We start from the raw sequence: 25,784 nt of genomic DNA, 5'->3' as shown, positions 1-25,784 counted from the left end.
TTTCTCTTTACTAGAGTGTATAGCCACCTGGGGACAGCTTGGGGGAGGAGCTTTAAAATTGGGCACCATGTCATTGGGCTCCATTCCCGCCACCTACCCACAGAACCCCCCCCCATCATTTTACCAGTGAAGAGGTAGGTATGGGGGACCCACTTACCTTTGGACCAATTGAGGCCCTTAAGTGGCCAATTGATGGTCACTTCAGGGACAACCCCCACTACCACTGGGGTTTAACTTGCAGAGAAGAATCGTGCCAGGTCTACAATCTGGCAACTTTCACTGCTTGCAGCTGCCTCCCTGTGTCCATTGGAAATCCTAAGTTTCCCGCAAGGTCTTCCCAATCCCACGTTTCCCTCCCTTCACTTTGTAACCTAACCCTCCCACCAATCCATCCCCCTCATCGAGGCCTGATAGCAAGCCACCCTGCACCCTCTCCCCACATGGCTTAATTTTGTATCCGGCTTCACTGACAATCCCTATTGGGGACTGGATGCTGTCTCAGCATTGATCACCGTTCCCAATGGCGCTACTAGGCCTGAACATCAGCTGGCCATTTGATTAATAATTAATTAAGCCCACCCAGCAGAGGTGGGTACACGCCTGACATTTGGATGGACTTGTTTATTTTCATGTGTACCGAGGTACAGTGAAAAGTATTTTTCTACGAGCAGCTCAAACAGTACATGAAAAGGAAAGAAAATAAAAAGAAAACACATAATAGGGCAACACAAGATACACAATGTAAATACATAGACACCGGCATCAGGTGAAGCATACAGGAGTGTTGTATTAATCAGCTCAGTCCATAAGAGGGTCGTTTAGGAGTTGGTAACGGCGGGGACAAAGCTGTTTTTGAATCTATACCAGGATCTGCGCCCAGCCTCCATTATATCCAGCCATACATTCCCTAATTTCAAAAGGCTTCTAGAATGTCATATTGAAGATAGAGACATTCATACATTTATTGTTTTTCAATCTCATTTTTTTGGGTTGCATGTTTAACTTTTATAGAACCATAGTATTATATAGAACACCAGACGGCCATTCCATCTCTCATGCCTCCACTGGCTTGTTGCTTAACCAGAGTTCCTCTCCCTTTCTCTTTCACCATAGCCCTGTGAATTTTTCACTTCAAGCATTTATCCAATTCCTTTTGAAAGCTATTACTGAATCTGCTTACAGTACCCTGTTAGGCAGTGCATTCCTGATCATGCTCATAACATAAATGTTTTCTTTCCTTTGGTCACCATGATACAGGTTGTATCTCTTGAGTTTAGAAGATTAAAGAGTGATTTCATTTGAGGTATTGAAAATGATGAATAGTTTTGATAATATAGATAGGTACACTGCATTCCCTTTAATGCAGAACAAAAAGGGAGCAATCTTAAAATTAGAGCTGAGCTCTTCATGCAGAGTGTTATGAATGAGGAATTCACAACCTGGGAGTGTTTGAAGTGAAAAGTTTGCATTTCAGGGGAAACTAGACAAGCATATGAGGGAAAATGGAATGGATAGTTCCAATCATAGATTTAGATGAGAAGAGATGGGAGGTTAAATACTGTCATAGGCTGGTTGGGACAATTGACCAGTTTCAGTGTCATAGATCACATGCAATCCTATGTATTTCTTTTGCCAATAAATCCCTATCTTTGGTTTCAGTAAAGCGTTTGATAAGGTTCCCCACGGTCGGCTATTGCAGAAAATACGGAGGCTGGGGATTGAGGGTGATTTAGAGATGTGGATCAGAAATTGGCTAGTTGAAAGAAGACAGAGAGTGGTAGTTGATGGGAAATGTTCAGAATCGAGTTCAGTTACGAGTGGCGTACCACAAGGATCTGTTCTGGGGCCGTTGCTGTTTGTCATTTTTATAAATGACCTAGAGGAGGGCGCAGAAGGATGGGTGAGTAAATTTGCAGACGACACTAAAGTCGGTGGAGTTGTAGACAGTGCGGAAGGATGTTGCAGGTTACAGAGGGACATAGATAAGCTGCAGAGCTGGGCTGAGAGGTGGCAAATGGAGTTTAATGTGGAGAAGTGTGAGGTGATTCACTTTGGAAAGAATAACAGGAATGCGGAATATTTGGCTAATGGTAAAATTCTTGGTAGTGTGGATGAGCAGAGGGATCTCGGTGTCCATGTACATAGATCCCTGAAAGTTGCCACCCAGGTTGATAGGGTTGTGAAGAAGGCCTGTGGTGTGTTGGCCTTTATTGGCAGAGGGATTGAGTTCCGGAGCCATGAGGTCATGTTGCAGTTGTACAAAACTCTAGTACGGCCGCATTTGGAGTATTGCGTACAGTTCTGGTCGCCTCATTATAGGAAGGACGTGGAAGCTTTGGAACGGGTGCAGAGGAGATTTACCAGGATGTTGCCTGGTATGGAGGGAAAATCTTATGAGGAAAGGCTGATGGACTTGAGGTTGTTTTCGTTAGAGAGAAGAAGGTTAAGAGGTGACTTAATAGAGGCATACAAAATGATCAGAGGGTTAGATAGGGTGGACAGCGAGAGCCTTCTCCCGCGGATGGAGGTGGCTAGCACGAGGGGACATAGCCTTAAATTGAGGGGTAATAGATATAGGACAGAGGTCAGAGGTGGGTTTTTTACGCAAAGAGTGGTGAGGCCGTGGAATGCCCTACCTGCAACAGTAGTGAACTCGCCAACATTGAGGGCATTAAAAAATTTATTGGATAAGCATATGGATGATAAGGGCATAGTGTAGGTTAGATGGCCTTTAGTTTTTTTTCCATGTCGGTGCAACATCAAGGGCCGAAGGGCCTGTACTGCGCTGTATCGTTCTATGTTCTATGTTTGGTTACTACCCATTCTGCCACCGCACACATTTATTTACTCTATCAAAGCCCTCTATCGCATCTGCCTTACACTCCCAGTTCCTCTCATTTCTTCCACCAATCTTTCTTCCCTCACCATTGTCTCCCCTCCCCATCCCGCCCCATTAGGGCCACCTGTTCCCTGTTCCCAGTTGTCCTTTGACACACTGCTTACCTTTGTTCTGCTATTAACACAATTTTATCTCTTAATGTGCCCTTAAGCACCCTACTTAGCCATGATCACCACCATTTCCATTCCCTTTCTCTTTTTGTCCACAACACCTTTGTCAATTCCACATATCACTGGCCCTCTTTCAGCCTCATGGCTCCATGGCCCCTTCCCACCCCCACAATAGTATAACGTTAGTTCCGTTCTCTCTCTCCAAAGATGCTGTGAGACCTACTGAGATTGTCCAGCATTTTCTGTTTCTGTTTCAGATTCCAGCATCTGGGGTAATTTGCTTTCATCCAGTTTCTTTCGTCTGTCTACATAACGGAAGTCTTTTATGCCTGATCTAGTAAATCCCCTCCGCACCCTTTCTAAGATGTTGCCTCAAGTGTCGTGTCGAGAATGTTTTTTGTTCTTTCACGGGATGGGGGCATTGCTGATCAGCCCAGCATTTATTGCCCATTCCTAAATGCACTCGAAAGAGCTGCCTTCTTGAACTGCTGCAGTCCATGTGGTATAGGTACCCCCACAATGCTGTTAGGAAGGGAGTTCCATGATTTTTGACCCAGCAATGTTGAAGGAGTGATGATATAGTTCCAAGTCAGGGTGGTGAGTGGCTTGGAGCAGACTGTTAAGGTGGTGGTGTCCCCATGCACCTGCTGCCCTTGTTCATCTAAGTGGTAGAGGCCACAAATTTGGAAGGTGCCATCGAAGGGAGGAAGGTACATGCTGCTACTACTGTGTGTCAGTGGTGGAGGGAATGAATATTTAAGGTGACAGATGGGGTGCCAATCATGTGGGTTGCCCTGGATGGTGTTGAGCTTGAATGTTGTTGGTTCCACACACCTCCAGACAAGTGGAGAGTATTCCATCACATTCCTCATTGTGCCTTGTAGGTGGTGGAACAGGCTTTGGCGAGTCAGCAAGTAGAACAGTGGTTAGCACAGTTGCTTCACAGCTCCAGGGTCCCAGGTTCGATTCCTGGCTTGAGTCACTGTCTGTGCAGAGTCTGCACGTTCTCCCTGCATCTGCGTGGACTTCTTCCGGGTGCTCCGGTTTCCTCCCAGCCCAAAGATGTGCAGGTTACTCTCTGGGGACTGCCAATAGCGCTCTTTCCCCTTAGTTTCTGTGGCCATTAACACCCGGTTTCCCTGGGTTTCTGTGGCCATGACTCACCTTTCATTCTCATTCCACAGTATAAATATTTCCCACTTTCTCTGTCTGTTAGCTTTGACAAAGAGTCATCAGACTCAAAACGTTAGCTCTTTTCTCTCCCTACAGATGCTGCCAGACTTGCTGAGATTTTCCAGCATTTTCTTTTTTTGTTTCAGATTCCAGTATCCGCAGTAATTTGCTTTTATTCTGTTAGGGACATCTCTTTCAGAATCCTTTGTCAAAGCTTTCTCTCTCTCTGGCTTGTCCCATGATCTGTTCCAGGGCTGCTTGTATCTTTAAACGTGCAGGTTTCCTGACCAGACTGGCTTGCCTTCTGGCCTGGAAACATGCTTCTCTGTCACTGTTTTACAACCGCATGTTCATGACTTCCTTCTGTAGGTCTTTGTCATCACCTCTTCCACTGGATCCCCACCTGCTTCTCTGCTTGTCTTTGTTCCCCAAAAGATTTCTCTCTCTCTCTCTCTCTCTCTCTCTCTCGAAGCTGTGCCCAGCCCTCCAAACAAAGATTCTCTCCTGAGGTGGTCAAACCTGAATCAATTCTCATTCTTTGGCTGATAGCCCATTCCCACCTACACAAAAGGCCAGAGGTAGGTGATTCATATGCAACTTGATTTCCATTACTAGACCATTAGGTCCTCAGACTCTGTTAATGGGAGGATGTCTGGTTCTGCAGGAATATCCAGATGAACAATGTGTCTTTGAATCACATTATGCATTCCCTAACGAGGTTAAGTTTGAATGGGTGTAGGAAGACTGGGTCGCGTGGGGTAATGTCTATTTAATTGTTATTCTATATTCTCTTTTTACACTATGTTAATATTCACTCTAGTTAGTTTTGTTATTATTATTGTTCTTTTATGAAAAATTCTGCAAATCCTTTTTTTTTAAATTTAGATTAGCCAATTATTTTTTCCAATTAAGGGGCAATTTAACGTGGCCAATCCACCTACTCTGCACATTTTTGGGTTGTGGGGGCGAAACCCACGCAGACACGGGGAGAACGTGCAAACTTCACACGGACAGTGACCCAGAGCCAGGATCGAACCTGGGACCTCAGCGCCGTGAGGCGGTTGTGCTAACCACTAGGCCACCGTGCTGCCCTTAAAAATTCTGCAAATCCTGAATAAAAATACTTTTTTAAAAACGTTTGAATGGGTGCTTGTGACTCAGCTAGGTCTGGGTGCCCCTGCTGCAAGCATTTTCCATTCTGCTTACCTTTAGATCGTCTGCTTCACTTTTGGACGCCCATTTCTGAACCTATATTTTTCACATCTCCCTATCCTAACACAGGTGATATGGGGCAGTCCGCAGTGTGGGATTCCGTTTAAGGCCAGAACGACTCGAACTCCCATGCCATTATCAGACACCAACACTTTGGGTATCCCATGTATACTGAATAAGTGCCTCAGCCTGTCTACGGTCACCGTAGTGGTCACGGTTTGCACCTTGTGGACCTCGATCAACTTTGAGTGGATGTCCACTATTTTTTAAAATTAAAAAAAAAAAAAAAATTTAGAGTACCCAATTCATTTTTTCCAATTTAGCAATTTAGCGTGGCCAATCCACTGACCCAGCACATCTTTGGGTTGTGGGGGCGAAATCCATGCAAACGCGGGGAGAATGTGCAAAATCCACACGGACAGTGGCCCAGAGCCGGGATCGAACCTGGGACCTCGGCGCTGTGAGGCAGCAGTGCTCTACCATGCTGCATTTGGATGTCCACCGTGATGAGGAACGTCACCCCCTGGAATGGGCCGGCAAAGTCTATGTGGACGCAGGGTGAATGTTTTCCAGGCCACACCCAAGGGTGCATCGGAGCAGCAGGTGGGCCTTCTGGTTTTCCTGGCAAGGGGCGCAGTGCTGGGCCACATTCTCGATGTCCGAGTCTATCCCGGGCCACCAAATATAGCTGCGAGAAAGCATATTCATCTTGGATACCCCCGGGTGTCCATTGTGGAGATCTTGTAGTAAAGGCGCATAACTACGTTCCGGGACCACCATCCATATCCCGCACAATAAAACATTGTCCTCCAGGCTCAGTTCTGGGAGCTCCATAGTATAGACAGGCAGATTGTCTGGCAGGGCTCTGTGGGTCCCCGTACCAGACCATTTGGGCAGCACAAGTGGCTAGCACTGTGGCTTCACAGCGCCAGGGTCCCAGGTTCGATTCCCCGCAGGGTCACTGTCTGTGCGGAGTTTGCACGTTCACTCCGTGTCTGTGTGGGTTTCGTCCGGGTGCTCCGATTTCCTCCCACAGCCCAAAGACGTGACGTTAGGTGGATTGGCCATGCTAAATTGCCCTTAGTGTCCAAAGAGGTTAGGAGGGGTTATCAGGTTACAGGGATAGGGTGGAAGTGCGGGCTTAAGTGGGTCGGTGCAGATTCGATGGGCTGAATGGCCTCCTTCTGCACTGTATGTTCTATGTGTCGGACCCTGGAAAACTGTGGGTATGTTTGGGTCCATTGTTTGATGCGAGCTGCCGTGACCAGTGCTGGGCCGCTATCACTTCTGCAGCCGAGGTGGGTGCCAGTGGCTTCGTGGAGAGGGGCAGGCAGCTCAATGCGTCGGCATGCAGGATCCGAGTGCCTGGGCGGTGTATACTGCTCAGAAATGCCCACTGCTGGACCGGCAGCCAATCACTGAGACTGCTGCTCCAGTGTCGAGTTCCGTGTCAATGGGGTGTCCATTTACCATCAATGCAATCTGGATGGGTGCAGCACTGTGGGCTGTAACGAAATGTAAATATGTGTCCTCCCGATAAATCTTCTTTGCATCCTTTCCAGTGCTATCATACCACTCTGACAATGTGGATTCCAGATCTACACACAATATTCTAGCTGTGGCCTTACCAACATTTTATACAGTTCCAGCATAACCTCCCTGCTCTTTAACTCTATGCCTCTGCTGATAAGGCAGATCTACATATGTCTTCTTAACCACTGAATCCACCTGCCGTGCTAACTTAAGGGACCAGTGTTGTTGGTTATATCCTGCACTAGTACAGACAGGACTTTTATCCAAGAGAAGAACATATTAGGTATATTCTGGTGTGTTTAGTTTTGCTTGAGGTGAGGGTGGGGTGATATGTGGCATGAAAATCCTATCCTACTTTTTCCTGTTGGTCCATGCAATGGCAGTAACTAATTTAAAACTTTGTTCTTGGAAAGTACAGGGAATTCTATCAAAAGGAGAAAGATCCTGGGCGCGATTCTCCGATGTTTCTCAGGTTGGGAGAATAGCGGGCCGCGCCAGTTTTTCACGCGATGCCGGTCCGACGCGCTCCCTCTATTCTCCGAAACAGCCAAATCTGTTCCGTCGTGTTCCGCGCGCCAAAACCCGGAGAATCGCCCGATGCACCCAAAATGGCGATTCTCCGGAACCCCCGCTAATCTCCGGCCCGGATGGGCCGAAGTCCCAACGGCGTGACCCCGGTTCACGCCGTCACCGTCCACACCTGCTTTCAGCCAGTTGTGCTGGCTGACGCTGAGCAGTGAGGAGGTGAGCGGACTGTCCCGGAGTCTTCACAAACTGGGGAAGGCATCCCCGAGAACGCAGCGGCCAGTGGGGGGAGAGAGCGAGCAGTGGGGGGGGAGAGCGAGTAGTGGGAGGGGGGAGAGCGAGTAGTGGGAGGGGGGAGAGAGGGAGTAGTGGGAGGGGGGAGAGAGCGAGTAGTGGGGGAGGGAGAGAGCGAGTAGTGGGAGGGGGGAGAGAGAGCGAGCAGTGGGGGGGGGGAGAGCGGGTAGTGGGGGGGGAGAGCGAGTAGTGGGAGGGGGGAGAGCAAGTAGTGGGAGGGGGAGAGAGAGCGAGTAGTGGGAGGGGGGGAGGAGAGCGAGTAGTGGGATGGGGGGGGAGAGAGAGCGAGTAGTGGGAGGGGGGAGAGAGGGAGTAGTGGGAGGGGGGAGAGAGGGAGTAGTGGGGGGAGAGGGAGTAGTGAGAGGGGGAGAGCGAGTAGTGGGAGGGGGGAGAAAGCGAGTAGTGGGAGGGTGAGAGAGCGAGTAGTGGGAGGGGGGAGAGCGGGAGTAGTGGAGGGGGGAGAGAGCGAGTAGTGGGAGGGGGGAGAGCGAGTAGTGGGAGGGGGGAGAAAGCGAGTAGTGGGGAGGGGGAGAGAGCGAGTAGTGGGAGGGGGGAGAGCGGGAGTAGTGGGAGGGGGGAGAGAGCGAGTAGTGGGAGGGGGGAGAGGGAGTAGTGGGAGGGGGGGAGCGCGAGTAGTGGGAGGGGGGAGAGAGGGAGTAGTGGGAGGGGGAGAGAGGGAGTAGTGGGAGGGGGGAGAGAGGGAGTAGTGGGGGGGGGGGAGAGAGGGAGTAGTGGGAGGGGGAGGAGAGAGTAGAGGGAGGGGGGAGGGGATGAGAGCGAGTAGAGGGAGGGGGGAGAGAGAGCGAGGGAGTAGTGGGAGGGGGAGAAGAGAGCGAGTAGTGGGAGGGGGGAGAGATGGTAGTAGTGGGGGGGGGGAGGAGGAGAGAGTAGGGGAGGGGGGGAGAGAGCGAGTAGAGGGAGGGGGGAGAGAGAGAGAGTAGTGGGAGGGGGGAGAGGGGAGTTAGTTGGGGGGTGAGAGGGAGTAGTCAGAGGGGGAGAGCTGAGAAGTCGTGGGAGGGGAGAGATGAGAGATTGACGTAGTGGGAGGGGGAGGACGAGGAGCGAGTAGTGGGGGGAGAGGGAGTAATGGGAGGGGGGAGAGAGGGAGTAGTGGAGGGGGAGAGAGGGAGTAGTGGAGGGGGGAGAGGAAGTAAGTAGTGGAGGGGGCGGAGAGGGAGTAGTGGAGGGGGAGAGGGAGTAGTGGAGGGGGGAAGAGGGACGTAGTGGGAGGGGAGGAGGGAGAGAGGGGAGTAGTGGAGGGGGAGAGGGAAGTAGTGGGAGGGGAGGAAGAGGTGAGTAGTGGCGGGGGAGAAGAGAGGAGATTATGTGGGGGGGAGAGGGAAGTATGTTTGTTGGGAGGGGGGAGAGAGGGAAGTAGTGGGAGGGGGGGATCAGATTTATTGGAGAGAGCGAGTAGTGGTGGGAGGAGAGAGGCGAGTAGTGGGGGGGGAGGAGGAGAGATGAGCGAGCAGAGTGGGGGGGGGAGGAGCGAAGTTAGTTGGGGGGGAGAGCGAGTAGTGGGAGGGGGGAGAGCAAGTAGTGGGAGGGGGGAGAGAGAGCGAGTAGTGGGAGGGGGGAGAGAGCGAGTAGTGGGATGGGGGGGAGAGAGAGCGAGTAGTGGGAGGGGGGAGAGAGGGAGTAGGGGAGGGGGGAGAGAGGGAGTAGTGGGGGGAGAGGGAGTAGTGAGAGGGGGGAGAGCGAGTAGTGGGAGGGGGAGAAAGCGAGTAGTGGGAGGGGGAAGAGAGCGAGTAGTGGGAGGGGGAGAGCGGGAGTAGTGGGGGGGAGAGAGCGAGTAGTGGGAGGGGGGAGGAGCGAGTAGTGGGAGGGGGGAGGGAGCGAGTAGGGGGAGGGGGAGAGAGCGAGTAGTGGAGGGGGGAGAGCGGGAGTAGTGGGGGGGGGAGGAGAGCGAGTAGTAGTGGGAGGGGGGAGGGGAGTGAGAGTGGGGGGGGGGGAGCGCGAGTAGTGGGAGGGGGAGAGAGGGAGAGTGGGAGGGGGGAGAGGGAGTAGTGGGGGGGGGAGAGAGGGGTAGTGGGGGGGGAGAGAGGGGTAGTGGGAGGGGGGGGGAGAGAGCGAGGGGGGGGGTTAGAGGAGGGGGGAGAGAGAGCGAGTAGAGGGAGGGGGAGAGAGGGAGTAGTGGGAGGGGGAGAGAGAGCGAGTAGTGGGAGGGGGGAGAGAGGGAGTAGTGGGGGGGGAGAGCGAGTAGTGGGAGGGGGGGAGGAGGAGAGAGCGAGTAGAGGGAGGGGGAGAGAGAGCGAGTAGTGGGAGGGGGGAGAGGGGGAGTAGTGGGGGGGAGAGGGAGTAGTCAGAGGGGGAGAGCGAGTAGTGGGAGGGGGAGAGAGGGAGTAGTGGGAGGGGGGGAGAGCGAGTAGTGGGGGGAGAGGGAGTAATGGGAGGGGGGAGAGAGGAGTAGTGGGAGGGGGAGAGAGGGAGTAGTGGGAGGGGGGAGAGGGGAGTAGTGGAGGGGGAGAGGGAGTAGTGGGAGGGGGGAGGAGAGGGAGTAGTGGGAGGGGGGAGAGGGAGTAGTGGGAGGGGGAGAGAGGGAGTAGTGGAGGGGGGAGAGGGAGTAGTGGGGGGGGAGAGGGAGTAGTGGGGGGGAGAGAGGGAGTAGTGGGAGGGGGGAGAGAGGGAGTAGTGGGAGGGGGGGAGAGAGAGCGAGTAGTGGGGGGGAGAGAGCGAGTAGTGGGAGGGGGGAGAGAGCGAGTAGTGGGAGGGGGGGGAGAGCGAGTAGTGGGAGGGGGGAGAGAGCGAGTAGTGGGAGGGGAAGAGAGGGAGTAGTGGGAGGGGAGAGAGGGAGTAGTGGGAGGGGGGAGAGAGGGAGTAGTGGAGTGTGGAGAGGGAGTTGTGGGAGGGGGGAGAGAGCGAGTAGAGGGGGGGGAGGAGAGCGAGTAGAGGGAGGGGGAGAGAGAGCGAGTAGTGGGAGGGGGAGAGAGAGGGAGTAGTGGGAGGGGGTAGAGAAGGAGTAGTGGGAGGGGGAGAGAGAGCGAGTCGTGGGAGGGGGGAGAGGGAGTAGTGGAGGGGGGAGAGGGTAGTAGTGGGAGGGGGGAGAGAGGGAGTAGTGGGAGGGGGGGAGAGGAGTAGTGGGAGGGGGAGAGAGGGAAGTAGTGGAGGGGGAGAGAGGGAGTAGTGGGAGGGGGGAGAGAGGGAGAAGTGGAGGGGAGAGAGGGAGTCGTGGGAGGGGGGAGGGAAGGAGTAGTGGGAGGGGGAGAGAGGAGGTAGTGGGAGGGGAGAGAGGGAGTAGTGGGAGGGGGGAGAGAAGGAGTAGTGGGGGGGAGAGAGCGAGTAGTGGGAGGTGGGGGGAGAGAGCGAGTAGTGGGGGGGGAGAGAGTGAGTAGTGGGAGGTGGGGGGAGAGAGCGAGTAGTGGGAGGGGGGGAGAGAGCGAGTAGAGGGAGGGGGAGAGAGAGAGCGAGTAGTGGGAGGGGGGAGAGAGGGAGAAGTGGGGGGGAGAGAGCGAGTAGTGGGAGGGGGGAGAGAGCGAGTAGTGGGAGGAGGGACAGAGTGAGTAGTGGGGGGGGAGAGGGAGTAGGTGGAGTGGGTCGTCCACGCCCGGATGCAATGTGTCAGCCGCCCTGCCAGGGCAGGACGGTGAAGAGGACACAGTCGCTGGTTGCCCTGTGGCTGATGGGCACAGCCCACTGACGCACCGGTGAGGAGGATGTTGTTAACTGACTGTTGGACGCAGAAATGACCAGGGGTTAGGCTGGCCGCGTGTCAGCAGCGCGACCAGGCCACCGGGACACAAAGGTATCCCGTGGCAGGCGGCAGCCGTGATGTTGAATGACCTCTGTCTAACATGTCATTTCTCTGCCCCCCACCACCCTTCTGTAGGTGACCATAATGTATTTGAGCAGAACGGCGATGTTCAGCGCAGTGGTTGGGGCCGCTGCACTGCAGTTGGACATCCAGCAGCGACATCCCACAGTGAATGCAGGGGAAGCTGCAGCAGCTGAGGGAATGGCCGCGGAGTGGCCCATCATCACCACACAGGCCGCAGGCACTCATGGCCGGTATGTCCAGGGGGATGCCGAGGGGAACATTGACCCCCAAACGCTGAGGACGGCACAGGATGCGGGCATTGATGTCGAGCAGCATGGGAGGCGGGGGGGGGGGGGGGGGGGGAGGGGGGGAGGAGGAGGGGGACACTGATGGTGGAGCCAAGACGCCAGAGGCGACAATCAAGGCTTAGGGTGTACCGTGCCCGGATCTCTTTCGAGACAGTGCCGGACATCACCTGCAGGAGGAGACTCTGGTTCAGCAGAGAGACGGTCGCACATATCTGCCACCATAGCTCTTGGCGGCTCATTCACCCTAGGCCTCCTTGCCAGGACTCTGTGCGCTCCCTCCAGCTCCAGGGGTCGCGGGAAAGCCCCCGCGCCCATCAGCGTTCCCAGCATCATGGTCACATAAGCACCAGCATCCGACCCCTCCACGCCTTCAGGGAGACCCAGAATCCGCAGGTTCTGCCTCCTTGACCTGTTTTCAAGGTCTTCCAGCCTCTCCTGCCATCTTTTGTGCAAAGCCTCGTGCGCCTCCACTCTAACTGCCAGGCCCAAACTCTCATCCTCGTTATCAGAGGCCTTCTGCTGCACCTCCTTGATCGCCGTCCCCTGCATCTTCTGGGTCTCCACCAACCGTTCAATAGAAGCCTTCATAGGAGCCAACATCTCCGCATTTAACTCGGCGAAGCAGCTTCTGAGGAACTCCTGCTGCTCCCTGTGACCACTGGGCCCACACTGCCTGATTCCCGCCGGCCGCCATCTTGTTTTTTCGCGCCCGTTCTCCTCTCTTCTCCAAAGCTGCTTTTTTGATCGCCCCACTCCTGGTCCACTCCATACAGCGCTGGGGGGCCTCACTGTTTCCTTCCCACACCGGGAATCGTCATCCAAGTGCCGCTGGAGCTCCGTAAAAGGGCCCAAAAGTCCGTTATTGGCGGGAGCTGCCGACCTTGCGACCTACCTAGGCATAGCCGCAAGCGGAAGTCTGTGAAGCCACATGTGCTATTCACTTGTGCTACCGTGCTGGCCATGATGTTATCTGATCTTATCCTTTTCTCCACCTAATTATTTTTTTCTGATTGATTCAGTATTAAAACTGGAGGCTCTAATTCATAAAGTCTATTATTCTAAAATCATGCTGTCTTGTTTGTTCTAATATTTACCTGTTTGGCATTGAAAAATTTTTATTTTTATTGCGTTATTTATTTTTTTTAAATGTATTTATTTATTTATTTTTCAATTTCGAGTACCCAATTCATTTTTTCCAATTAAGGGGCAATTTTAGCTTGGCCAATCCACCTACCCTACACATCTTTGGGTTGTGGGGGCAAAACCATGCAAGCACGGGGCGATTTATTAAAAATTTAGAAACGATAGTTTCTTAGAGCAGCACGTTTTGGAACGAACCAGAGAGCAGGCAATACTAGATCTGGTATTGCGCAATAAGATAGGATTAATTGATAACGTCATAATGAAGACACCCCTTGGTCGCAATGATCATAATATGGTTGAATTTGACATTCAGTTTGAGGGAGAGAAGAGTGTGTCCAAGAGCAGTATTTTAAATTTAAGTAAGGACAATTATGAGGGCATGAAAACAGAGCGAGCTAAAGTGAACAGGCAAATGTTTTTTTGTATAAATTTAGAGTACACGATTCATTTTTTCCAATTAAAGGTTCACTGGCAAACATTTAAAGGGATATTTCAGAATACCCAAAATACAAATTCCAATGAAAAAGAAAATTCCAGATGAATTAAACAGGTATTTTGCTTCAGCCTTCACTATAGAGGGGACAAGTAACATCACAGAAATAGCTGTAAATCAGGAAATGGAAGGGAAGGAGGAACTGAGGAAAATTGCAATCATCGGGGAAATGGTTTTGAGGAATTTGTTGGGTCTGCAGGATGATAAATTCCCAGATCCAGATGGACTTCACCTTAAGGTCTTGAAAGACATGGCTGATGAGAGAGTTGCATTGATTGTAATTTTCTAAAATTCCCTAGTTTTGGGGAAGGTACTATTAGATTTGCAGAGTACAAAAGTAATTCCATTATTCAAAAAGGGAGGGAGACAGAATACAAGAAACTACAGGCCAATCAGCCTAACATCTACCATAGGGAAATGTTAGAAGTCATTATTAAATATTTTATACTTGCAAAAGTTCAAGGTAATCAGGCAGAGTCAACATGGTTTTGTGAAAAGGAAATCATGTTTAACCAATGTATTGGAGTTATTTGAAGGAGTCATATGTGCTGCAGATAAAAGGGAATCAGAGCATGCATTGTACTTAGATTTTCAGAAGGTATTTGCTAAGGTGCTACATCAAAGGTTCTGGCAGACAATAGAAAGTCACGGTTTACAGGGTAACATATTAGCGTGGGTTGAAGATTGGCTAGTCAACAGGAAACAGAGTTGGCATAAATGGGTCTTTTTATGGTTTGAAATTATGCGATGAGTGGTTTGCCACAGGGATCAGTGCTGGACAGCAACTTTTTACAATTTATGTAAACGACTTGGACGAACGGACTAAAGTTATGGTTATCAAATTTGCCGACGACACAAAGATAGCTAGGAATGTAAATTGTGAAGAGGATGGAAGGAGGCTACAAAGAGACACAGATGGGTTAAGTAAGTGGGCAAAGATCTGGCAAATGGAGTCTAATGTCGACAAATGTGAAATTGCCCATTTTGGCAGGAAGAATAAGAATAAGCTTTCTATCTATTCTAGACTCCAAGAAATTGCAGAGCTCCGGAAGGTGTAGATGGATCTTGGTATCCTGGTGCATGAATCACAAAAGGTTGGTCTACAGGTGCAGCAAGTAATTCAGAAAGCTAATAGAATGTTCTTGTTCACTATGAGGGAATTGATTACAAAAGCAGAGAGGCTACGCTTCAGTTGTACAGGGCATTGGTGAGACCATATCTGGAGTATTGTGGACAGCATTTGTTTCCTTATTTAAGAAAATATATAAATGTGTTAGAAGCTGTTCAAGAAGGTTTGCAAGACTAATAGCAGGAATGGGCAGGTTGACTTATGAGGAAAGGTTGGAGAAGTTAGTTTTGTACCCAGTGGAGTTTAGAAGAGTGAGAGCTGACATGATCGAAACTTTTAAGATCCTGAAGGGTATTGACATGATAGATGAGGAGAGGCTGTTTCCTCTTGTCGGATAACCTAGAGCTATGGGTCACTATTTAAAAATAAGGGTTCACTCATTTAAGACAGCGATGAGGAGAATTTTTCTCTCCGAGGGTTGCGAGTCTCTGGAATTCTCTTTCCTAAATGGTAGCGGAAAAAGAATCCTTGAATATTTTTAAGGCAGAGCTCGATAGATTCTTGACTAACAAGGGGGTGAAAGGTTATAGAAGTACACAGGAATGTTCCAATTCTCTTCCCCGACTGAGTGGTGCACTAAGACAGACATTCATCTGTTTCCATAGCGAGTAATTCCCGGAACAGTCATTAGTTTGACACCAGAGGCTTAATGGCTTGAGGGGCACCACTCCACATCAAGTGTGGTTGGCCAGAAGTCTCGCCTACTCTTACCGCCAGTGGAATATTGAAGGATTTTGCAGGTTGACATTCAACCTGTTTTGACCGCTTTATAAACACACCTTCCTGGGCTATCAAGACGTAAGGTGGGATCCAAACCCATAGCTTTTGTCTCAGAGGCAGGAATACCACCCATTGTACCACAAAACCTCCCAGGAAGGAATGTAGGGTTGAAGTTACGAGCAGATCATCCATGACCTTATTGAATAGCGGAACAGGCTCAAGGGGCTGAGTTGCTTATTCCTGCTCCTAATTTGTAACAATACCAGAGGCCAGCTGTTAGCCTTGCCTCATAGGTTGCCCTGGAAGTGACGTCCACATGCACGATATTCATTTTGGGAGGGCGGGAGCAGAGGTGTGATTACATTGAATCTGCCTCCACTGGAAGCAGTTCAGAAGCAGCCACGGAGGCGAGCGAGTGTCGAGGTGGGTTGTTTGGAAAGCCTGCCTCAGTTCTCTGAGGCTTCAGTCTAGTTTTATTAGAGACTGTTAAGCATTCTAGCGCTCACCCCTCACCCCCACCTACCCCCATGCAACCTCATACAACCCATGCCACATCCACAGCTACTCACCCAGTATCCACTATTGGCAGACCTCAGGAGTCACGTGGAAATGAAAAAACTTTCTAATAATCTAATGCTCTTACTCAGCACTGAAAAAAACTATCATTCATGAAATGCACTCAAAGATTTTAATTCCCCTCAAGTAGTCAATCTGTTATCAAAGCAACAAACTTCTATTCAGTAACTACATCAAAGATAATCTTTTAGTAGCCTCTTAAAACTGTCAATCAAAATGTGGACTCAGCCTCTGGAAGAGAGAAGTGGTTTTGGAGCTTGAAACTTAGTCAAGCATCAACAGCCCTTGGGAAATGTCAGCAATAAAATCTATTGAGACTGCCGGGACAGATGATAATTTTTGTCTGAGCTACATCAGATAGCTTGTCAATCAATGCACTCTAACCACAGGTGTTTGTTTCTTTCTTCTAACTGCACATTGCAACTTCACTTTTTTCATGTTTTAAAGAGCTGCGGATTTAAATAACTTCAGATCATGACACATAAACAGACCTTATCCCCGTTTAAGAGCTTTTAAGTCATCTCAATAAATTAATGACTCATACGCTGTGAATGGAACAGCAAAAATATGGTATCTTTGAACTAGCACTCATTTCAAATAACCCTGCAGAGTTTGGGTTTCCTGCCTGTGTGATTCATGCCCTTTCCCCTTCTTCCTGCTTGCAAGAATGGGATCTGCCAGGAATGGGGGCAAGACTACATTATCCAGTCCCTGCCATCAATTTCTAGAGTTGGCCCAACTACATGAAAATCTAGCCCTGGTTTTTAGTCTCCATAACCTGGGTCCTATTTCAACTAAGCGATCCATATAAAACGTGTTTTGTAGGCCAGTCATATTACTGCCCTTGATTTGACACCAGGGGTATACATTTTCCCCTTAGCTCTCCCAACACAGTGCTTTGTATGCTGGCAGTGCAGATTGTGATTTCTCAATGATGACAGAAAATGGTGGGGTGTGTATCCATGTTCCCAATATGCTCTCCTGACATGCCAAGCTATCTTTTGGGAACACTAAAGGTGAAAGGCAACCTTCCACTTTAGAGTAAAGGGAACCCTTGAATCTAACCAAGTTACACCTGACTCGAGTGGAGTTATTTTCGAGCTTATGAGACACGTCCTTTGACCAGGACAATGACTGTTAATGCAAATTTCATACCTCAGGGAATTTTTTCTTTTGGAGATATTCTGTGAGTGCAGGATCGAAGTATTTGGCATAACCCTCATTCAGGCTGTATATACTTCCCTTCTTCTTTATTTTCACATTCCTTTCCACAAGAATAAATTCACCAACAGCCTAAATAAGGAAAGAGAATTATAACAGTAGTCAAGCATAAAAAGTTTGGATTATTAGAATTCCATCTTATGGTATTTGCTGCAATTAAGTTTATGGTGGTGATTCCCTTTCTACACTTAGAGCAGGTGACATGACCTAGTGTGAGTGTGCTGATATATCAGCAGGACAGATGACTGAATTAAGGTTTGCATAACTGCAATTATTCTGAAAAGTGTTTATGTTAAATTAATTTTACGATTTACAGACCTTTTAAAAAAACATTAGTGTACTCAATTCATTTTTTTCCAATTAAGGGGCAATTTAGTGTGTTCAATGCACCTACCTTGCACATCTTTGGGTTGTGGGAGCGAAACTCACGCAAACGCGGGGAGAATGTGCAAACTCCACATGGACTGTGACCCAGAGCCGGGATCGAACCTGGGACCTCGGAGCCGTAAGGCAGCAGGGCTAACCCACTGCGCCACCATGCTGCCCTCGATTTACAGAACTAATAATTATCACAACTCAGCAAATTTTAATTGATTTTCTATATTTTAATAACTATTATTGCTATGATTCAGTTTTAAAATATATGTAATATCAGGAATAAGAGATGATAATGAGGGCGTGGTGTCAGAATGTCTCTGCTAATCACACTTATAGCTGACAAAGAAAAGCACTAATTTATGGTGAGCCAAGTGATTATTAAAATGCAATTCTCTTTATCTCATCCATTTGCCTCTTTCTTTCCCAAAGGAGTTGATTTGTTGTGATTCCATGTCTCAATGCAATGTAGCATGGCCAATTCACCTAGCCTGCACATCTTTGTGTTGCGGGGGCGAAACCCACGCAAACACGGGGAGAATGTGCAAACTCCACACGGACAGTGACCCAGAGCCGGAATCGAACCTGGGACTTCAGCTCCGTGAGGCAGCAGGGCTAACCCACTGCGCCACCGTGCAGCCCAAAAATCAAAGTTAAACTGAGTTTCAGAACCTAGAATGTACGAACCCTCATGGTTAATGAGTAATACACGCAACTGGAATGCCTTTATTGCCCGTGAGCTCAGGCACTTCAACATTGATGTCGCTGCCCTGAAAGAGACCCGAAGAGCAGGTGAAGGGCAGCTGAGGGATGATGGTCGTGGTTACACCTTCTTCTGGAGAGGAAAACCAGAGGATCAGCCCAGGATGCATGGAATTGGATTCACCATCAGGAATGAACTCGTCAGGGCAGCACGGTGGCGCAGTGGGTTGGGCCTGCTGCCTCGTGGCGCCGCAGTCCCGGCTTCGGTCCTGGCTCTGGGTCGCTGTCCGTGTGGAGTTTGCGCGTTTTCCCTGTGTTTGCGTGGGTTTCGCCCCCACGGCCCAGGGATGTGCAGTCTGGGTGGATTGGACCTCGCTGGATTGCCCCTTAATTGGAAAAAAAGTGAATTGGGTACTCTAAATTTAAAAAAAAAGGAATGAACTCGTCAACCGACTCTCGGAGCTCCCTGTCAACATCAACGAGTGCCTCATGACCCCTTCAACTACAATTTGCCAAGAACCAGCCGGCAAAGGTTGTGAGTGTCTACACTCCAACTCTTGATGCCAATGATGAGTCCAAAGATGGCTTCTAATCCATGCTGGACACCATACTCTCTAACATTCCTTTTTCAAAATACTTTTCTAATTAAGGGCCAATTTAAGATGGCCAATTCACCTACCCTGCACAACTTTGGGTTGTGGGGATGAGATCTATGCAGACATGGGGAGAATGTGCAAATTCCACACAGACAGTGACCTGGGACAGGGATTGACCCTGGGTCCTCGTCGCCGTGAGGCAGCAGTGCTAACCACTGCACCACCGTGCCGTCCTCTACTCTCTAGCATTCCTAAAGATGATAAGAAAATCTTCCTGGGTGACTTCAATGTCAGGGTTGTAAAGGACTCCCAACTCTGGAAAAGAACCATTGGAAAGGAAGGAATTGGGAATTGCATCTTCAACAGAGCTTTCCTTCACACCAAATGTATGGAATACCAGATTGTTCATCACTAATTCACTGTCCTGCCAAAAAAAGAAAAGTTCAAGACTTCCTGGAGACATTCACAATCAAAGCACTGGCACATGATCGACTTCGTCATCATCTGATTTCATAATCAAAAGGAAGCCCTCATCACCAAAGCGATGACCAGTGCAGATGACTGTTGGACAGATCAGCAGCTCATCCATTCCTCTGTGTATATCAAACTTAACCAGAAGCAGTGAAGGTGAAGAAACAGCTCAGAAAAAAGATCAACGTTAAGCAGCTTCAAGAGCCAAGCATGCTAGTGAACTTCCAACAATGTCTTCTCCAAAATCTCCAAAGTATTAATTCTAAACTGGAAAGAGCTGAAGACAGCCCTTATCTCAAGCTGCGAAGAAACCATCAGCTACAAGACCAGGAATCACCCAGACTGGTTCGACGAGAACAACCACACCATCCAACACTTCATCGACAAGAAGAGAAAAACTCTTTACAGCTGGCAAAACAACATCACCAGTAAGGCAAAGAGGACAACTCATTGAACAGTAAAGGTGGAGGTACAAAAAGAACTAGGGAAATCAAGAACCAATGGTGGATTGAGAAAGCTAAGGAGCAGCAACTCCTCGCCGACAAGCACAACACCCGGGACTTCTTCAATGCCAGCAAGACAATATAAGGGCCCAAAACCCAAGGCCGAAAACTGGCATGGAGTAAGGACCTTTTGAGACACAGAAAAAACATTAGCCTTCAATGGAGAGAACACTTCAAAGAATTCCTAATTCATGGTACGAACATAGATGAGGACAAGTTCAAAGAAATCCCCCAACTCCCCATCAAAGACGATTTCAGACGACCACAAAATGCGGATGAAGTCAAAGCCGACATTAAACAGATGGAGAATGGAAAAGCCGCAGGAGTGGACGGGATTCCAGCAGAGATGTTCAAACTTGGAGGAGAAGAGATCACCCATCATCTTCGTCAGCTGTTGCAGAAAATCTGGGACAGAAATTCCTGCTGACCTCAGCGATGCCGTCATCACCACATCTTCAAGAAAGGGAACAAAGTAGACTGTGGGAACTCCTGAGGAATCTCCCTATTCTCCATCACTGGGAAGATCGTCACCCAAATCCTCACTAGCTGCCTTCTCCCAGTCTCTGAAGGAATCCTTCTGGAAAGCCAGTGTGGCTTTCAACTAAACCATGGAACGATGGACATGATTTTCACTGCTCAACAACTTCAAGAGAAATGCCAGGAGCAATACCAACATCGATCTGACCAAGGCTTTTGATTGAGTCAATAGGGAAGTGCTATGGAAGACACTATCAAAGGATGGATAAACAGAGAAATTCATCAACCTCCTCTGACTCCTCTAAGGCAAGATGTTGACTGCAGTCCTCACCGATGGAACAAGACCAAAACCTTTGTGGTCAAGACTGTAGCCAAGCAGGGATGTGTCATCGCCCCCACTCTGTTCTCCATCTTCATTGCCACCATCCTTCATCTTGTCAAGAACAAGCTTCCCGATGGAGTGGACATTGTCTACAGGATGCACTGAAAACCTTTCAACCTCAACTGGTTGAGATCCAAGAAGAAAACAATACTTTTTTTTAAATTTAGAGTGCCCAATTCATTTTTTCCAATTAAGGGGCAATTTAGCATGGCCAATCCACCTAGCCTGCACATCTTTGGGTTGTGGGGCGAAACCCACGCAAACACGGGGAGAATGTGCAAACTCCACACGGACAGTGACCCAGAGCCGGGATCGAACCTGGGACCTCGGCGCCGTGAGGCAGCAGGGCTAACCCACTGCGCCACCGTGCTGTCCTAAGAAAACAATACTGATGTCGCTCGTGAAACTTTGATCTGCGGATGACAACGCCATCTCCGCACCTCTCAGAAGACAATCTCCAAGCCATGTTTGACACTCCATGGACGCATATCGAAGAATCGGTCTCAGCCTCAACCTGAAGAAAACTCAAGTCTTTTACCAACCCGCTTCAGGCAAGATCAGGTCTCTCCCTCCATCAAGATCATTGGAGAAATCCTCCCAAACGTGAAACATTTCCGCCATAGAATCATAGAATCTCTTCAGTGCAGAAAGAGACAATTCGGCCCATCAAGTCTACACCAACCCTCCAAAAGAGCACCCTACGTGGCTCCGTCTCCCACCTTATCCCTGTACCCCACCTAACCTTTGGACATTAAAGGACAATTTAGCATGGCCAATCCACCTAACCCACACATCTTTGGACTGTGGGAGGAAATTGAGCACCCGTAGGAAACCCACGCAGACATGGGGAGAAAGTGCAAACTCCACATAGACAATCATCTGAGGCTGGAATTGAACCCAGGTCCTTGGCACTGTGAGGCAGCAGTGCTAACCACTTTGCCATTGTGTTGCCCATGTGGGGAGCCAACTCTCATCTATGGCTAACAATGATGAAGAGATGCAAAATTGTATCCAATCCACGAACGCCACCTTCGGACACCTAAGGATGACGTCTTTGACGACCACGACATCCATGCTGATACCAAGATTATTGTGTACAAGGCAATCATCCTTGCAACTCTTCTATGTGGCTCAGAAATCTGGACCACATATGAACACCACCTCAAAGCCCAGGAGAGGTTCCATTAGTGCCATCTGAGATGGATTCTCTGCATCAGTTGGGAAGACAGGTGTACTGACATTAGTGTCCCTGGAGGAGCCAAGAGCACCAGCATCGAGGCCATGATCATCCACTGGTCACGTGCTTAGGATGCCAGAGTCTCAATTGCCAAAGCAAATCTTCTTCGTACAGTTCAAGGAAGGCACCCGAACTAGAGGAGGACAAAGCAGGCTCATCAAAGACACCTTGAAGGCTTCCCTCAAAAAATGCAATATAGACATCAACGGCTGGAAGATCTTTGCTCAGAGAAGATCTATTTGGAGGAACCTTCTGATTGAAGTGACTTAACCAAGAATGTCTTATTTGTTGTTCCTGTTTCAATTAATGGTTGTATGGATGATTTTCAGTTCAAATTTTATTTAATGATGGCACTTCCGGTGACGGTGGGCGGGAGGCAGCCACACATTGGAGGGCACCCGTTCGGGAACGGCATTTTCTGGGTTTAAAGCCCGGTCCCAGGGGCAACGGAGGCGGCAAAAGCAGGGAGAAGGCACAGTGAAGGGAAATGTCAAAAGTAAGTTAAAAAAGGCCGTGAAAAAAGCGGCTGAAAGTTCGGCGGGGAGTGGAAAGGTCACCACGGGGATGGCAAGAAAAGTGGAGGCTGGGGCACCAGCGGAGGCCACATTGCCCATGGCTGAAGAAATGACTAAGGTGATGGCCACAGAACTCGAAAGGCCGTTCGTAAAACACATGGAGGCGATGAGGAAGGAGATGGCGGCAGTATTGAAAGTGCTGGTGGAGGAGGCGATTGCCCCGGTGAGGGCGGCAGTATTGAGTGCAGTGGCGGAGGTGCGGGAGCAAGGCGAGGCGCTGAAGGAAGTGGAAGAGACATTATTGCAGCACAGTGATCAACTTACCTCGATGGGGAAGGAGATGCGGAAGGCGATAGAGATCAACAAGGGTCTGCGAGCCAAAATGGACAACTTGGAAAACAGATCCAGGCGACTGAATCTGAGGATTGTGGGTCTGCCCGAAGGAGTGGAAGGCCCGAGGTCAACTGAGTATTTTGCCACGATGTTAGCGAAGCTATTGGGGGAGGGGGTAGATCCCTCCCGATATGAACTGGATCGGGCTCATTCGTCGTGGAGGCCTGTACCAAAGGAGAGTGAGCTGCCAAGAGTAGTGACTCTGTGTAGGTACTGTGTGAATGAGAAGGTCCTGTGCTGGGCAAAGCAGAAGCGGGTGGTGCAGTGGGCTGGAGCTGGTATACGTATATATCAGGACTTTACGGTGGAGCTGGCTAGGAGGCGGGCTGCCATCAGCCGGGTGAAGAAGGCACGGTACATCAGCAAGGTGCAGTGCGGCATAGTATACCCAGCTAAGTTGAGGGTGACCTACAAATCCAAGGACTTTTATTTCGGGACAGCAGAAGCAGCGGAGGAGTTTGCGGAGGCTGAATTGAGAAATGGTCGTGTACCGATGTAGCCTCATGTAACTGTATTTTTTCACTGCATGCTGGTGTATGTGCTAAATGAGCTAACGTTGTATATATTTGGACAAGGGAAGAGATGGGACTTTCACTTGCAATGATGGTTCTTTGGGACTTGGGTGTGTATGCGGGGTTTGTGTGCTAAAGGGGATTTCTTGGTTTTCCTGGAACCAGGCAATGGGGAAAGAGACCCGGGCGGGGGCCTCCACGCTGGCCGGTTTAAGCCAGCCAGTGAACGGGAGTGAGGTGGGGGGAGGGGGCTGCGGCCATCGGAGCTTGCAGAACAGGTTCTGATGAGTCTAGCCGGGGTGGAAAGTTGGGGGGGAAGGGACCGAGGTTGGGGGGAGGAGTTTTATAAGAGGAAGTGGAGGGGAGGAGTCAGGGAGGGGGGTTAACAATTCATGGGTGTCATTTACGGTACTCTTTCGGGGATTGGATGGCATTGAATGTTAGGGGGGGGGGGGGGGGGGGGATGGACTCTATAGGTCAATGGTGACCATAGGCGATTCCTGATTCCTTTTTCTTTTTTTTTCTTTTGTTTTTCCCACCGTGGGAAGGTTTGATTTATTTGATGCTTATATTGTCAGGTGGGTTGTTGTTTGGTGTGGTGGGAGGATGGGATCATTGTTGTTGATAAGGGGATTGACTTTGTATTTGTTACCGTTTACTGCTTGTTGGTGGGGTGTAAATTCTGAAGAAAATGTGAAAATGGAGAATAAAAATATTTTACAAAAAAAAATTTATTTCATGATTCCAATGTCCCCATGCCACCTGCACCCCACCCGGCAAAAAAGGCTATCTTCTTTCACTAAGTTCATTATTAATGTTCTGTTAGGACCTGAACTGAAATCTTAACCTCATAAGTAAATTGTATTCCAATTTCCTTACCCCCAAACCACATGCTCAGATTGATGCAAAGACAATTATGGTGCAATAATTTATTTTGGCTTTTTCCAACAGCACAAATACTCACAGGTAGTGCACCAAATCAGAGATGATGATAATTCTTGAGTAATATTAGCTACTTACTGGGTCCAACATGAAGAAGTTGACACCTTGTCCCGTGGAGAGCGCCACTAGGGTAGCACTGCCATAGAGTGCATACCCAGCAGCTACCATGGTTCTTCCTGGTTGAAGAGCAAGTTCTTCAGAAGCCTGCATGTCAGTATCCTGTCAAAGGCAAAACAATGGAAAATTGTGATCATTTTCCAGAAAAACAGTTTAGTAAGGATGAGGTGCAGTGATTGAATAATCGTGACTCACAATTCCTACACGAGGATCATATGCCTTAGTGTGTTGTGTCATTTTTATTTTAACAGGGTGCCATGCCAACATATAAAGTTAGTGTATTAATAAAGAGCTCCAGAATTCTAACCTAAATTCCAGGACTCATCTTTCCTCTGGGTAGCAAATGGGATATTCATCCATTTACAAGTTGCCCGTTCTCACTTACAGGGACCAAATTGTTCAGACACTGAGGGTGCTGCAGGGACATCAAGCTCAGGTGGGAATGAAAAACTCACTGGCTCTTCCCCACGATACCAATGGGTACATTGTCCAACTTAAGATTTTATACGTCTCATTTTTTAACAGTCCAGGATCTGTTGTGCAATCAATCACTTTTCAATCAACTGTTGTGGAAAATAAATCCTTCACCATTTTACATACCCAAGGATCTGAGTAACAATGGAAACCATGGTCAAATAAACAGCTATTCTCCCCTAGTGTTGTTCAGGAGAGTGATGTATTTCCTCTATTTGAATATTGCTATCCTATCCCACCCCATAATAAATAGAAATTTTGATAAGTAGATACCCAGAATAATTGGGATTGCTCCAACTTCAGTCCCCACTCACCCGTTTTGCTGTGTTTTCATGCTGATGGAACACAGGAAATTTGTGTTGGTTCTTCAAATGTCCTGAAGAGATTCCCTGAGTGTTGTCATTCAACGTACCATGCATGTGCCGAAAGAGCTGAAACAGTTGCAGATTCTGATGGATTCTCTTCTTTTTTCTCGTCCTCCTCTGGGTACCATGCCCTAAGAGGCCATTGGTGAACATGGCCTTCAACCTGTTTGGCCACATTATGAATGAACATTCCATGGCTATTAATTCATCGAATGGGTCCCAAACCCAAAGCTTCTAGCCCACACTAACACTACCACAAGATCTCCCTTTTTAAAAAATTAATTCAGAATACCCTATAATTTCTTTTTCCAATTAAGGGGTAACTAAGCGTGGCCAATCCACCTAACCTGCACATCTTTGGGTTGTGTGAGTTTTGGTGAATTCATACTGTATTGTAATTCACACTGTATTGCATTGCATTGTATTATGTCCTTGTGGGCTCTGTATGTGAGCCGTTGCGCAGCTCTGCCCATAGGGGGAGATGAGGAGCTTGTACTGGGCTCCGTCATTGGCTCTGCCCATGGCCCCTCCCACTACCGGAAGTATAAAGTGCTGCAGCCGTGAGGCTGCCTTCAGTTCTTCTGGTCGCAGGCAGGCTCAGTTGTAAAACTATTAAAACCACAGTTTACTTCC

General features: G+C 49.1%; 1 protein-coding gene across 1 annotated transcript in view; it reads right to left on the bottom strand.

The window, feature by feature from the left end:
- Positions 1–25,784, bottom strand: part of LOC119970346 (fructose-1,6-bisphosphatase isozyme 2-like) — a 69,324-nt gene that overhangs the window by 6,076 nt on the left and 37,464 nt on the right. Inside the window, exons 4-5 of the mRNA XM_038804809.1 lie at positions 24,274–24,414; positions 17,025–17,162 (exon numbers count right to left, since the gene is read on the bottom strand). Of these exons, the coding sequence (XP_038660737.1) occupies positions 17,025–17,162; positions 24,274–24,414 (279 nt within the window). The remainder of the gene's footprint in view (positions 1–17,024; positions 17,163–24,273; positions 24,415–25,784) is intronic.

Source organism: Scyliorhinus canicula, chromosome 8 (assembly GCF_902713615.1).
Source record: "Scyliorhinus canicula chromosome 8, sScyCan1.1, whole genome shotgun sequence".
NCBI classification, from domain to species: Eukaryota; Metazoa; Chordata; class Chondrichthyes; order Carcharhiniformes; family Scyliorhinidae; genus Scyliorhinus; species Scyliorhinus canicula.
Note: the sequence above shows the minus strand (reverse complement) of the source record. Positions and strands in the feature narration are given on the sequence as shown.